Genomic DNA, 14,808 nt, shown 5'->3' with positions numbered 1-14,808 from the left:
CACAACATGCAAATGGTTAAACATGTCACCTAGTGCTTTTGTGCAACTGACTGTTGCACAAAAGGCCTACTGAATAGTTAAGAGCATGCCACAGGACAGTCATCAGGGCCTGTATAAAGAAACCATACAGAGAGGCAAACCTGCTGCCCATGACTGCACAGCTGTGTGTAGCATGGAGATGGGAAAGACTGACACACAGGAAACTGCTAGAGAGACATGAGGCCACCGAGGAGAGAGTCACAGCCATGCTTCTGAGAGGGTCCCAACACATGCCCTGCTTCGTAACTTACCTGAAAATAAAGAAGCTCACCTAAGGTCAGTTAAGGAATTAGAAACAAAAACTCCTCCCATTGTTCTGTTTTAAACATTATCTCAGAATCTCGTACAGCTATCTGCATGGTGAACACACTGACTCGATACCACTGTGACCTCGGGGTACACTCACAGCTGTGTGCATGGTATGCATGCTGACTTAAGACCACTCTGGCCATTCACATGAGATGAGAGTGCCTTCACATCTGTGTGCCATTGTAATCTAAGGAGCGTCACAGCTGCACGCAAGGTGTTCACACTGGCTTGTTAGCAAGGTGCACCTGGCAGTGTTCTGTAACATGCTACTGTGATGTCAGTACACATTCAAAGCAGTATGCAAGGGGTACACACTGTCTAGCTACCACTGTGACCTCAGGATGCACCCAGAGCTGACTGCACCATATACACACCAATTCACTTCCAACATCCACATTCATGTCCACATTCACCGATGTGAGTACCTGGATGCTATGGACAACCTCAAAGTCCTATTTTCCTAAAGAAAGCTGTCTAATCACCAAATCATGTATAATAGGTCAAACAGAGTGGCTCTTACAGATTTCAAAAAGCAAGGCAGTGTTGGAGAGATGGCTCAACCCCTAGAAATCATCTAAAACAAAGCTGGGCTTGGTCCTGGGGGTTGGGGGAAGGGGGTGGACACCTGAAGCTTCCTAGTCAGTTAGCCTAGCCTACTTGGTGAATTCCAGGGCAGTGAGAAATTCACTCTCAAAACAAAACAACAAGAAAACAAAACCAAAACAACCCCAAATCCCCCAATTGCAGGGGCGAGGACAGCTCCTGTAATTGTTCTCTGGTTTATGTATGCACACCCAGCCACATACAAATGTACATGTGCATGGACATGTTCTCAGAAGCATGCACATATATCCATGACAAAATAGCTAGGCATGGTGGCACGCATCTTAATCCCAGCACTTGAGGATCACAAGCTCAAGGCCAGGCTGAGCTGGCAGGACTTGTCTCAAAAAACAAAACAAAAGAGAAGGGAACAGAACAAATGAAGTGGCACAGAGGTGTGATGTGGTGTGGGCAGGGCACAGCCAAGAAGGCTGTTGGAGCTATGCAAAGCCAAGAGTCTGACGACACCCAAGGATGCTCACCTTGTACAATGATGAAGGCTGTGGCATGGATACTGTCCACACTGTTGGATGCAAAGCACGTGTACTCGCCGCTATCACTCTGGGCCACGTTCTGTATATACAGTCCTCCAGAGGGAGTGATATTCACTCGAGGGTCAATTGGCAAGGGTGTCCGGTCACCTCTTGTCCAGGTGATCTGAGGCAGAGGGTGGCCTGTGGCACTGCACTCCAGAGTGACACTCTCACCCACCAGTACCTCTGTGTTCTGCGGCTGGATTACAAAAGTGGGTCGGGCTGTCACAAACAAAAATTCTCAATTAATTTCTTACAGTTTCACAAGATTTCTGTCTGGTATTTTTGATGTCCAGGCTGCTCATTCACCCGAATGGCTTCCAAAATAAGCAAAAGCCATAATGTTTAGCTGCATGCTTTCTTGCTGTCTTTCCCTTTCAAATAAATGTGCAGATGGGGCTGAGGAAATGGCTTAGTAAGCAATAAGACCCTTGCATTTGAACACAAAGGCCTCAATTTAAATGCCCATCACACATAAAACCCCGGGTGTGGTAGCATCTGTAATCCCAGCACTCCTAACGCCAGACTGGAGGGAGAAGGAGGATTCACAGACTCTAGTTTGACCAGCTAGGTCATTGTACACAGTGGTGACCAACAAGAGACCCTGTCTTAAACAAGGTATAAGGCATGGATCAACAGCTAAAATTCCCCTCCAATCTCCACATTGTGGCATGCATGCGTGTGCATTTCTGTTCCTTCTAGATGACTAAAGTCTATATATGTCCATGATATATATATATATATATATATATATATATATATATATATCTTTTTCTATCCCTGTGCAGGTTTTGGCTCATAACCCTTATTCATAAATATGGAATCCAAAAGGCCCCCAAACCAAGATTCTCTTAATTGTCTGCAAAATTAAACACAGGTAGCATGAGGCACATCTAGTGCTTATCAAGACTCTCAAGCCAGCTCTCTTGGTGGACATTAGCACCTGGACTGGGTGTGGTTGTGTGTGGTGCATCATCCTAGAATGGGGGTTGGAAATGGATTATGTTCTATGTTGCCTTTATTTTTTTTTTAAAGCAGCCCTGAATTTATGAAGTTCAAAGAGAGCTAGTTTAAAGGTTCTGAATAAAGGATATGGGACTCTGGCACCTAATGGTTTGGAAAAGCACCTGAAGGTATAGCAAAGAACGCCTGGTTAAATACAGATGGAGCCCGTATGGAAGCAAGAGAACAGGGAGGCTTCCAGTACCTGCTTGGTAAAAGAAGAGAACTAAGCAACTCCACAAAGTTGTCCTCGGATCTCCACACATGCTGTGGCATGTGTATATGCACACATATTGTATACTATATAAAAACTTCCAACATAGTACTGGGAAGATGAAAGTATATTTTTAATAACAATGCTCAAAACTTTAATTCACCAGAAAAACAGTATACAATGTATACCCCCGTAATAACAGTACTTCAAAATATATAAAGCATATTTATCTGTTTGTTATCCAGAAAAGGCAGGTTCCTCTTACTATGGGCTACTGCCACAGTCTGGGACAGGAAGTTAAAAGCTTTTTATACAGGTCAATGATACAGCTTGTCAGCTTTGTGGCCCGCAGACTGTGTTTCTCATTAACTCTCTGCTGCTACATCAAGAAGACAGGCAGCAATGTCCCAACAGGACATTCATACAGGCACTGACATTTGAGCTTTTTATAATCATCACGTGTCACATAAAATGTTCTTTTAAAACTGTCAATCACTTTAAAACGCAATGGCTAAATTATGGACTTTAGATGAATGGGAAGCAGCCGGGATTGATCCACAGAGTTTAGTCTTTTAAACTGACCCCTTTCTGAGTTCCCAGGTTGAACAGTATTCTAGAGGAGGCCCTTTGTGTATATCTGGGACAGCTATGCCAATACAATCAGAGCACACTGTTAAATCAAGGCATTGGCAGGAAGAAGAAATGTAACTCATATTGAAAGGACTTACACTCAGAATGCTCAGGCCACAGCACTATCCAGGATTCAATGATGTGTGCATCTCCCCTCAGTAAGTTTGTTACCCAAGCCTACCCTGTTCCCAGTGTCCTATTACACTGGGGCCAAACTTAACAGGAAATTACTTGCCTAAGGGCTCTATCTCCTACTCGATTTCCTCTGAACAAAATTAAGTAGCTAAGCATTCTAAATTATTAATATTTAATTGTTGATGCTGGGATGTACTGAGACAAAGGAGACAGACGGTCATAAAGAAACTTAAAAGAGCTTAAAGAAACTACAGTGCAGAATCAGGCACACTGCTATCAGACAGGGTTTACAAAGGCCTAAAAAAAAATAGGATGTTAAGTAAAAGCAGATGCTTAGCAACGTATAAATGAAGCCAAGGCAGCAAGAAGGCTTCAGAGAACACAGGCTACCCCCAGCAGCGTGAAGCACCATGGCTTGCACATATCCCTGCTGTCCAAGGTTGATGATGTCCTATTGTCTGGATCAACCGTAGACACGGGCCATGGACAGAATAGGGCTCGTGCACGTGTCGCAGAGGTATAAAGGCCACAGCTGTGTTTCCTTGGGTTTAGACAGACTTTTACATCTTCAATGTTATATGTTAGCACCTTCAGCATGGATATACTAAATAAAAATCAATATTTTAAAATTGTCTTTGAAATAATCAATGCCCTTGGCAAACAGAAGCTTCAGTGACAAGCTGTATGGATTTGATGTGGTTGTACAGGTCCCTGCATGACCAGTCTCTCCAGGTTCCCATTGCCATTTCTTGCCTACAGTAGTAACCCAGAGCTTCTGTGTACACCCATGTAGCAGGGGGCAGCCACGGGCCTGAGACAGGTTAGAATGACCTACGATTCTATGCTTCAGAGGTCCTGTGGGCCCCTTGGCATGGGAACCTTACCATCTCTGACTTCACTTAGCTGGAGTTCAAAGAAAGGAAGAAGTAGGTCGTTAGAGTAACCCTCACTTGCAATATCCCGCACTTACCTGGAGACCCCAAGTACCTGAGGGTCACCTCCTGCGTTTTCGCCTCTCCAGCCACATTTTTCGCCATGCACTGGTAGACACCCTCATCTGCCTCCTGTGTGTTCTGGATCATCAGCGTGCCATCGTCCAGCAAGTTTAAGCGAGAGTCCGTCTTCATGCTCAACTCATTACTGTAAAGACAGAAGCCAGTGCACTCACAGCGTAGGAAGATACTGTACCTCTCAGGGGTCAGTCCGACGGTAGGATCTGCTGCTCTGGGCTACACACGGCACATGCCAGGCTCAGAGAACAAGAGCAACAGCCTTCCAGATAGGTCCGCCTCAGCAACTGTGACTTAGCAGGCACATCTAGAAAACTACAAATATGTGTTCGCTGCTACATGCAGATCCAAATGCTTTCATGTGGTCCTAATTCCAAACAAGAGAAACACGAGCCCAATAGAACATGCAAATTAAACATTTCCCTGGTTTTTGCAAATTACATTTTTTTTAATGTAGTTTCATTTATTTAAAAGGAAGAAGCTAGGCATGCTTCCCACATCCATAATCTCAGCACCTGAGAAGTAGGAGCAGAAAGGTCAAAAGTTCAAGGTCACCCTCTGCTACACAGCAAGTTGTAGCCAGACAGGGGCGCATGAGATCCAGCTCTAAACAAACAAACTAACTAACTAACTAACTAACCTCTGGTCCACTCCTCCTTTCTTAGTTCATTTATCTGGGCATGCTGCTGTCTCCCAAGATGGCAGCAACCCCTGCGTACATGTGGGTCACCATCAGGAATGCCAGGGGACCTCCTCAGGGAGTAACGAACAGAGCTGGCACCAGAGGCCAGGCCTGGGGACTTTGATCCAAGCAAGGTCTTTCATATTTATTCTTGTAGTTTGAACTTATGAGTCGAGTCTTTCGTGTATAAACTGAAGTTCGTATGAGAATCTTGAGCCATAGTCACGCTCTTCTCCTGTTTGATACAAACCTCTAACACTCTGCAGTTCTTTCCATAGTTAGTCGTGATCTGCCCCAGAGCTAACCATGACATGGAGGTTTTGAAATGGCTGGATATATGTCACATTTTCCCCGTGCAGCTTCGATCCACACCAATGTGACCACCTCAAGAGCACAATCCTGAGCTCTTTGTGACTCTGATGCATCTCTACACTGTGTCCCTAGCCTCTCTCAGATACTGAGTGAGCACTGTCCCATCTGTTACATCTGCTAACAGAGCTGTACTTAAGAGAGTTTTGCTAGAACAAGGATGACTTGACAGTCAGCGTCTGAACCTTTTGTTCCAAAATTCCACTAGTAATGTTCTCAAAGAGGCCTGCTTCCACAGGACTGAACACAGCCACTGAGCTTGGCACAAACATACCAGGAGTCAGGCCATGAGAGCAGTCCTTGCTTGGGCAGGTGCCTCTCGGTACAAATGGATTTAAGAAGCAACGATACAATGGTGTTGTATTTAGGATTTTCCTCTAAGAATTCTACCTTCCAGCTATAACTCCCATGTACTGTGACTTCATTCCCACCTGGGTCTCTGCCCCTATTATCATGGTCACCACTCTTTGCCTCAACCCCAACCATGTGTGTCTCTCTCCACCTCTCTCTGTGTCCACCCCTTCCCATGCTAAACTTAACACCCAACTCTCAGATCCAGCTGGAGGCAGGCAGGCAGGCAGGTGACCCCTTCTGCCATCCATGAGCAACTGCTGCCAGATGTTTGGCAGTCACACCTCTGTCTGCAGAATGAAGAGACGCTCCTTCACTCGGGATGTGACTCCAGAAGCCAACGAACGGGGCCTGTATAGACTCATCACAGCTCCCAAGGCCAGGCAGCCCATCACCATGGCTTGGGTCCAAAACCCACAAGCACCTTGCCAAACACCAGAGGCCCTGGCCAGAGAACAAGTGGGCAGAAATGGGCATGCAGGACTTCTCTCGCTCCCACTTGATGGGGCAAGAAAGTTCCAGTGTGCTGCCAGGTCAGTGGCTGACCAGGGGAAAGGGACTATGGCCTAAGTGGAATGAATCCCGTGGGGAGAAAACACTTCAGGCTTAAAAGTGTCGCCCAGGCAGCTGCTATGTGAAAGAGGGAAGATAAGGAATCAGTTTTTCCTTTATCCCTTCCTACTTAGAAGGGGAAGGTATTTATCAAAGGTGGGGAGGCTCATGGGGGTACATGGGGCTCCTGATGTGGCCCCCAGGACTTCAGTTCTGCTCACACACAACTCACTTGTTTCGAAGCCAGATGATCTCAGGTTTGGGGTTGCCCTCAGCTCTGCAGGTGAAGTACACTGTGTTCCCTGAGGTGACATCTGCATCCTGTGGCTCTGAGGTAATCCGGGGCCTTTCTACATGCAAGGAACAGACACCACAGAGAAAAACGTGAGGCTCACGTGTGTGGGAACCCAAACCGGATTCCTCATGGCGGGGTGATACGTTAAGGCCTAAATACACATCTCAGAACAGACACCCCCACCCCCACCCCAAACAAATGACAAGTTGTCTTTCTAGAGTTTCAGTCCTCAGTGATGGAAGACAAGCCTTCCTCTGCAATGTGAACTGGGGATAAGCCTGGACTTCTGGGGTCACACTGGACCTTCAGTAGGGTCTCCAGGACATACTCACCACAGTTCAGCTCTTCTGGGGTGATGGTAGCCACAGAGCGTCCTTGGATGCGTCTGGGATACTCGCAGGTAGCTGCTGCTTGTGCGTTTCCAGATTGGGCGTAGGTCTTCAGTAGATCCGCTAGCCATAGGATTTCACAGTCACAGTGGAGTGCATTCGAGTCCAATCGCCTGTGGGAAGAAAAAGCCAAGAAGACACCCAGGAGGTAAGGAGACAGTGAGCCATTCTGGATAGATCAACTGCCAGGTTCTGGGGCCTTAAGGCATGCCAAGGGTGATGAACATATAGGCATTAACCATGTGATGGGGAGATACGGCAGACAAGATGCAGCACGCTATGCTCAGACAAGAGATGGACACTGGGTGGGATAAGAGCCACCACTTGCTGGGGCACCCAGCCTGGAATCTACTTCTGAATACTAAGACCCTACAGCCGTAACAAGATCAAGGGGGCAGTTGGTGAGTCTGGATGGGTAGTTCACCAAGGCACACCTGTCCAGTCTACCCTAGCCAGTTTGAGTCAGCTGGAAGGCGGCCACACCATCTTGACTGCTCCTTATGAGAGGATATTTCAGTGAGGCCATAGAGGGGCAAGGCCAACTCTGATGGGTTCAGTTTATCTCCAAATCTAGGTTGCTCCTGCTTGAGCAATGTAGAGCCAGCAAAGGAAGGAATGTATGGGGTAAGAAGGGTTGGAATTCCTCTAAAAAAGGAGTGTGTCTCTCTGAAGCCGCGGATAGGGAAATCCATCTGCAGGCTAGTCCATTGGCTGCCCCACCCTCTGCTCTGAGTCCTCCTGGGCTGCTTTCTGTGCCATTTATCTGGTAATGCTTTCCTCCCTCTTACCTACCAAAGATGAGTTGTCATCCTATCTTCCCACCCTAATGAGAATTCACCTGGCCTGATTCCTTTCCTGAAGAGTCTTTGTCTCATGGATGATAAAGTAACAGCTCACGAGGAGATGAAGCCTACCTCTACCAGATGCTAAATGAAACTGCAGCAACACATCAGCCTCCGACCAGACTACACAGATAGGAAAAGGTACCATACCTGCTGATATGAGTGGTCACGGACAGGAAAAACCGGACTGGAGACACAGCTCCATCTAAAGCACCTACGAGCAGGCTGTTCTGAGTGAGGCCTGCCCTGTGCACACGCCCGCCTTCAATCTCTCCCTGTATTTCTTTCTTTATTTTAAAATTTTATTTATTTTCCCTTTATGTACATTGGTGTTTTACCTAAATGTATGGTTTGTGAGAGGCTGTCTATTACAGACACCACACATTCCAGTAACTTCTTAGCTGGGCAAGTGCTCTTAAGGGCACAGGGCAAACAATCCACAATCCAGGGTGTTAAAGAAATCCATTAGAACTAAAGTACTGCAATTCCCTTACAATAATAAATAAGCAAAGCTTACTCCTGGAGGCGTTAAAAAAATGTGTATCCGTTTGCTTATTCAAGTAGGTGGATATCAAGAAGAGGTACTGGATGTCTGCATATAAAGATGCTTCCAGACCGGCTTTCATTCTCACCGGTAAAATATGCGCCTCGCAATTAAAACTTAATTGGGGGAATTTAAACATAATTTAAAAAGCTGTCTCAAGATCCTTATTAAAGGATCAGCCTGCTACCGCATACAGCAGGGTCATGGGCTTGCTAAGGTAGACTTAACAGGCCTGCCTTCCTGGCATAGCGATGCCTCTGAAGGCTTTGCTAAAGCTGAAACTGCTTGCCCAGTCCACAGAAAGGCCAAATGGGAGAACTAGGGGAGAGGGCCTCCCATGAACACACAGATATCTGACTACACACTTACAGTCGTTTCATGGACTCTAACTGACTGAACGTCCCAGGAACTAAGTGTGTGATACGGTTGTTGTGCAAAAACCTGTGGAGAGAGAAAACAGAAAGGCGTTACTTAACATCAACAACAATAACATCCCAAACATATGAAAATGAGCCCAAGAGAGCCAACATCTTATTAGCTGTATTTATTTAATGAGTGGATTTGACAGCTATGTGCTTTGGTTCAAGAAATAATCGTATTTCTTTGCTATTTTTACTACCATTCAAAAACATAAAATATTGAATCCCACTTCTGATGATTGGCCAAGAGTTGGATTTTACACCAAAGCATCATGGAAGTGTTAAGCTGATGTCGACTGTTCAGGCAGCAGGGGCTAGGGCCCAACTACAGATTAAAGAAGGAAGCAGGACTCACAGTCTCTCCAGCTTTGGCAGGTGCTGGAAGGATTCAGGGTCCAGCGTTTCTATCTGATTAAAGTGCAGGTACCTAGGGGACAAAACAGCCACACAATGTGAATGACTTACCGACCTTTGCCAACCCAGATTTTGGGCTCCAAAGTTTTCCCGCACTTCGTATCCATATACCACTAGGTACCTCCCTGTGCTCTGCACGGTGTGTGGAGACAAGAAGACACAAGTGAGAGCAGGCAGGCTGCCTTGTACTTGGATGACCCACAGGCAATACCTCAGGGCTTAAGCCCTGGGTCTCCAGGAACCCAAGTGATGGTGGCCCAGCCACTTCACATTAATCTATAAAATACCCAGTGAGAGATAACAAGGAAAAACCAAAAGCAGCCCAGCAGACGGGACCACTGTCCGTGTGCCATCCACAGCACCCCTGCACTTGAAACTGTCAAAGCTTCCATGTGACACTAAGAAAGCTGTAGATACAAAACCAGGCACCCAGGCAGGAGATAAGCAGCTCTAAGTCATATGAGGCGATGGACTTCCCAGAGGTCCTCAGGTCATACTGAATACCAGAGCTCATACTGCTTCCTATTTAAGATGTCGCCTTAGTTCAAACAATTTACAATTTGGAATGTAGCTAATTTCATTCTCCTGGGTGCTAGTTTGCTATTTTTGAATGATGGGTACTTTTTTTGTTGTTCAAGAAAACATCAATCAAATTCTTATTCACTGGACTAGAGAGAAGGCTCCACTCAGGTGGCCATGGTAACAGATGCTCTTATTCAATGAAGGGCCAAAGACAGAAACAAGCAGCAGAAACAACATACAGTCTTCATCACCATAACTCCATATAAAGCCTTGTTGTTCTTCAAATCCATTTACATTAACTCTGAGATTAATTAACTGTTACTCCTAGGTCCCTATATGGGCTTCATTCCCTGGAAACTCTCTGGACAGAACCAGTCCAGAGCCTCCTAATCTCAGAGGGCTGTAGTCCATGCCCACCTGTCCTTCCTCAGACACACATTACCATGGTCTCCATGACCATCCTTGGGTGCAGGTTTGCAACCCTCACTCCCTATATGACAAAGTGTTTGCAAGACAAGAAAAGAGCATCAATGTCAGTGACTGCCCCAGTACATCATCTGATCTAAGGATATCAAAGGAGACAGGAGCAAAGAGACATCCTTACTCCCCATCAGGTGTGGTGTGTGCTAGGCAGCAGAGGCCAACACGCATATTCCTCTGGTCCCCAGGCCCTATGGCTCACACAAACCATCAACACTGGGGGGCTTCTGGGAAGTCTCTGGCTAAACCTAAGTCTTGATCTAAGCTGGAAGAACAAGAGGGGACAAAGAGAGATATTCAAGAGCCCTACAAGGACAGGCATCACGGTTTGTGTTCAAAGCCCTTTAGCCTGCAGTAAAGTTTGAACAGATGGGCCTTAGACATCCTTCCCCAAGAAGCATCGAGGACAGTGGCTTCAGGGTTTGCAGAACTCTGGACTGTTGGGGCTCCAGATAGATTCTGGGCACCATTACGCTTCTCTGGGTGTCTGAGACAACGGAGCACAGGGAGGGACTCCTCATGTTACATGGACTATCTTTGCTGAATCAACTACTAACTCTGGAGATGGCAAGGGCCCCTGAGGAGGGCTGCCCCTGGGTCTTCATTCAGGACTTCATGGCTTCCCAGTTCCCACAGACCCAGCTGAGTGTCAAGAACATGCATCTTCTACAGGAGAGGATAGAGAGACCCTGAGGCAGAGGCAGTTGAAACTCTCTTTTCCCAGTAACAGACCCTGCACAAGCATCAAGGCCTTTTTGACACACTGACCTGAACCATTCATCCCACCTGGAAAGGGTTATCCCCCAGTCTCACTACAGCATTCAATTCTCAGAAAGAAAGCCATACCCCAGCTGCAGCATCCTGTCTCTCCTCGCCTAAGGTTTTTCTAAACTCCCTTATGACTCAGGATCCTGCTCCTTGTCACTGATGAGCAGAAAGCCCCGCTAGCTACGGAAGCCACTCAAGTTCTCTTGCTCCTAACTCCTCCTGGCTGGGCTCCTTCAGTGGCCTCACTGCCAGGTTAGTGCTCTCTGCATGAAAACAGAGTACGTCCTCTGCAAACTCCCACATCTGTAAAGCTTCGAGATCGTTCCAAGAGCTTTTGCAATAACCTGGATTCCCCGTTTCATCTGTCTGAAGCAGTTTACGCAGACTCAAAATGTGGAATATAGATGTACCGTGTGGGCTGCTGCACTCCATGGCCCTACCTGCTGCTGCCCTGACCCAGCTGTGCCAGTCATCCAGCCTTAACACAGGAAGAGACACACAGGCCTCCAGTGCAAGGCTACTCTGGCCGTAAACTAACAGCTGTTTTCCATCGGTGAAATTGCTAACCCAAGATAGCCTGAAATCCCACAAGGATTGCCTCAGCTTACTGAGTGAAAGGTCACCCAGTAAGGCACATAAACCAGAAGACCTCCATAATCTTACTGGAACTTTATGCCTAAGAAAAAGACCCCATGATGACTGACTTCATAACAAGGTCTAGTTCACATGCTTTAGAAAGACAGCATTTTGGCACACTCAACACCTACTTGCTAGAACTACAAGGGGGCAAAGCTTCTGCTCTCCAAAACAATGAACCCCATGATTGAAACTGCACGTGTCCCATGCTGGATGCTCCTATCACGATAGCCTATCTGGCTCCTGCTTGTTTACACGTCTGTCTCCACCACCACATGAACACCAAAGTTCTTACTGTTAGACAGGAAAGCAAGTTCCGTCCCTGCTCCTGATGTGGTGGGTGGAGGACGGTCAGGGTCTGATGCATAGAAGAAACAAACACAGCAATGTCTGCTCTCGGGTGGGCACAGGGGAGCAAGGTGGGAGAGGTGGGTGAAAAACGCCCACTGCTGCTTCTCCTCGTCATGCATACCCTCCCTGCACCCCAGGAAGTACAGACATGCATCATGCAACCAGTCATCTCTCCCTGTGGGAGGCAATGAGGCAGACGGCATGGAGGACACTTACAGTTGCTCTAGAGAGGCAAGTCCCTTAAATGCTTGCCTGTCAATTGACTGGATCTCATTCTTGTACAAATAGCTGAAACAAGAAACATGGAGGAGTATTAGCACACACACACGAGCTCTCAACTCCAGGTGGGAAGAACTGAGTTGACACAATGGAGAACAGTTTAAAATCAATGACTGCATGAGGGTATAAAGGAAACATCACACTGTAGGTACCAGGCCACTCTCGATGGTCACTTCTCTTACTCCTCAAGGACCAAAGGAAAGTGGCCCACAGATTCTCCTACTGTGACTACTGGAGTCCTGGCATCTGCTTCAAAGCCCGGGAAGAGAAAATGACTCCCATACACAAGTAAAAGGCATTGACTGTAAGATCATAACCAGCACTTTCTACTACAAAGACACACCAGCACAGCTCACAAAAAGCAGGCTGTCTGAAGATGTCTTGAATGTCTCTCCCACCCATTCTTTATACTGGAAAGCAGACACGATGCTTTCCAAGGGTCTGTTTAGGAATGGCCTGCAATCTAAGAAAGGGCTTTCCATTTTTCAATGGTTGAAATTAAAACAATCAATAATCGAATTCCAAGACCAGTAAGCACTGTATGAAGTGAACTTCATCAACAGTCTGGGAGCAGTATATGTGCTAGATCTACCTCAGTGTCACATCTCGGCATGCTGACATGCCAGCTCCACATGGTACCTCATAACCCAGTCTTCAGCAGCCACACTGAGTAAGAAGAGATGGCGCCCTCTCTGGGACTGGTGTGTCTGCACTATACTTTATTGAAACTGGTTTGTTTTCCTCTGTGACACAGGCAGAAGGACAAGTCAAACAGCAAGCTTCTCCCATGATTCCCTGTCACGTGAAAACTTAGACTTCAAGCCAAAGGCTCAGCATCTAGCACGACTACCTGTTTCTATAAAGTATGTGTGTGTGCGCGCGTGTGCGCATGCGTGCTGTGTGTTGTATGATGAAACTAGAAAGGATGTCATAGGAGCAGAATATGACACCTTAAGGGAGGAGAGAAGTAGAGGTGAAAATGAATATGGGTAATAAAGCGCAGCAGAGAACCAGCTGGAAAGGAGCCACACTGAGGGCAAGGGAGTCTGGGAACAAATGAGAAAGTATAATGACACACAGTTATGAAGATGTCATAATAAAACCAAGTACTTTGTGTGCTAACGTTAATATAAATTTTAAAAAATTAAAATAAAAGACATAGATATCAACTAACAAGATGATGTGTAAGAAAAAGGAAACAAACAAACAAACAAGACAGTATTCTTTGCCTTAATTCCTGTGGTATAGCATACCCAGGGTCAGATCACTCACTGTATTCACTGCTGTCTGTCTGTACAAGGTCCTACTTCATGGCGCCAGAAGTGCTCTCTTTAATTGCTGCGACCCACCAAAGATGCTCTTGCCTTTTCCCTCTGTGCAAATCAAGAAAGTGGTCCTCAAAGAACCACAAACCTTAACACAAACCATCCAGGGCCTGTCCATCCCCATCAATAACCCAGCATCTAGAACAAAAGCCACACAGGCATTGGTCCTCCAGGCTGTTTGAAGCCATGAAGCTACAGTAAAAACTCAACCTTTATGCACCCTGGTTTCTTAAATAGAACCATAGAGTTAATTATGAGCACAGCTCTTTAGTGAAGGCCTGAGTTACGGCTGTCTCCTGTGGCCACTTCTTTAAGCAAAATACCAAAGAACATTGCCTTTTACCATTGCAGAAAGATGGAGTCCTTCTGAAGGATGTACAAAATACAGAGCAGATATGAATGTGTGTTTATAAAGACACTGGTAGGATTTGGGGGGCAGCTCAAAGGTATAAGGGCAAATCTCTGGATTCCATGCCCAGTACCACACACACACACACACACACACACACACACCATGCCAGTACCACACACACACACACACACACACACAAAAGAAGTTTAAAAATAAAATTAAAGACACTGAAACAATGCACTTCCTTAAGAATAAAAAAGTTGATGTTCTAATAATCAATTGTAATTTCTTATTTCACACTTGATCCTTGTACCATGAACTCTGCTCCAAGAGGCCATCTCATTATCAAGAAATATGAATGAAGTAGGTGGCCAGTGCCTCACTAGAAACAACAGAGGCCCAGGAAATAAGGACTATCCAGAGTCCAAAAACATGTTTTGACTAATAATGCGCAAGGTTAAAATACACCAATACATTTTAGACATATTCTAAATAACTCCAAATAAAATCCATTATCATAGTGATTATTAAAGTACTCTCCTGATGAAATCCTAGGGAACTGAGGAATGAAGCTAGCCAGGACCTGCGTAAAGCTGCAGGAGACACTAGGCTCCAGTCCTAGCAGCCTGTCTGCTAGTTTGATTGACCCATCTCTACGGAGACCAACTGTCCTGGTTCACTGTAAGCTGACTCCCTATGGAAGGAATAGGAGAAGTCAGGGCATGGCTGCTGGGAAGGAAAGCAATCATAGATAAGGCCAAAG

At 46.1% G+C, this 14,808-nt stretch overlaps 1 protein-coding gene across 2 annotated transcripts in view; it reads right to left on the bottom strand.

Moving 5' to 3' along the window:
- The window catches only part of Pxdn (peroxidasin), a 77,679-nt gene that overhangs the window by 25,387 nt on the left and 37,484 nt on the right, over positions 1-14,808 (bottom strand). Inside the window, exons 4-10 of one of the 2 annotated variants that reach the window (XM_021178873.3) lie at positions 12,306-12,377; positions 9,274-9,345; positions 8,869-8,940; positions 7,057-7,226; positions 6,662-6,779; positions 4,436-4,605; positions 1,434-1,706 (exon numbers count right to left, since the gene is read on the bottom strand). In XM_021178873.3, the coding sequence (XP_021034532.1) occupies positions 1,434-1,706; positions 4,436-4,605; positions 6,662-6,779; positions 7,057-7,226; positions 8,869-8,940; positions 9,274-9,345; positions 12,306-12,377 (947 nt within the window). The remainder of the gene's footprint in view (positions 1-1,433; positions 1,707-4,435; positions 4,606-6,661; positions 6,780-7,056; positions 7,227-8,868; positions 8,941-9,273; positions 9,346-12,305; positions 12,378-14,808) is intronic. The other variant, XM_029484621.2, reaches the window with a different exon arrangement.

This window comes from Mus caroli, unplaced genomic scaffold (assembly GCF_978045245.1).
Source record: "Mus caroli unplaced genomic scaffold, Mus_caroli_1 scaffold_14, whole genome shotgun sequence".
Lineage (NCBI taxonomy): Eukaryota > Metazoa > Chordata > Mammalia > Rodentia > Muridae > Mus > Mus caroli.
This window is presented reverse-complemented; position numbering and strand designations above follow the sequence as displayed.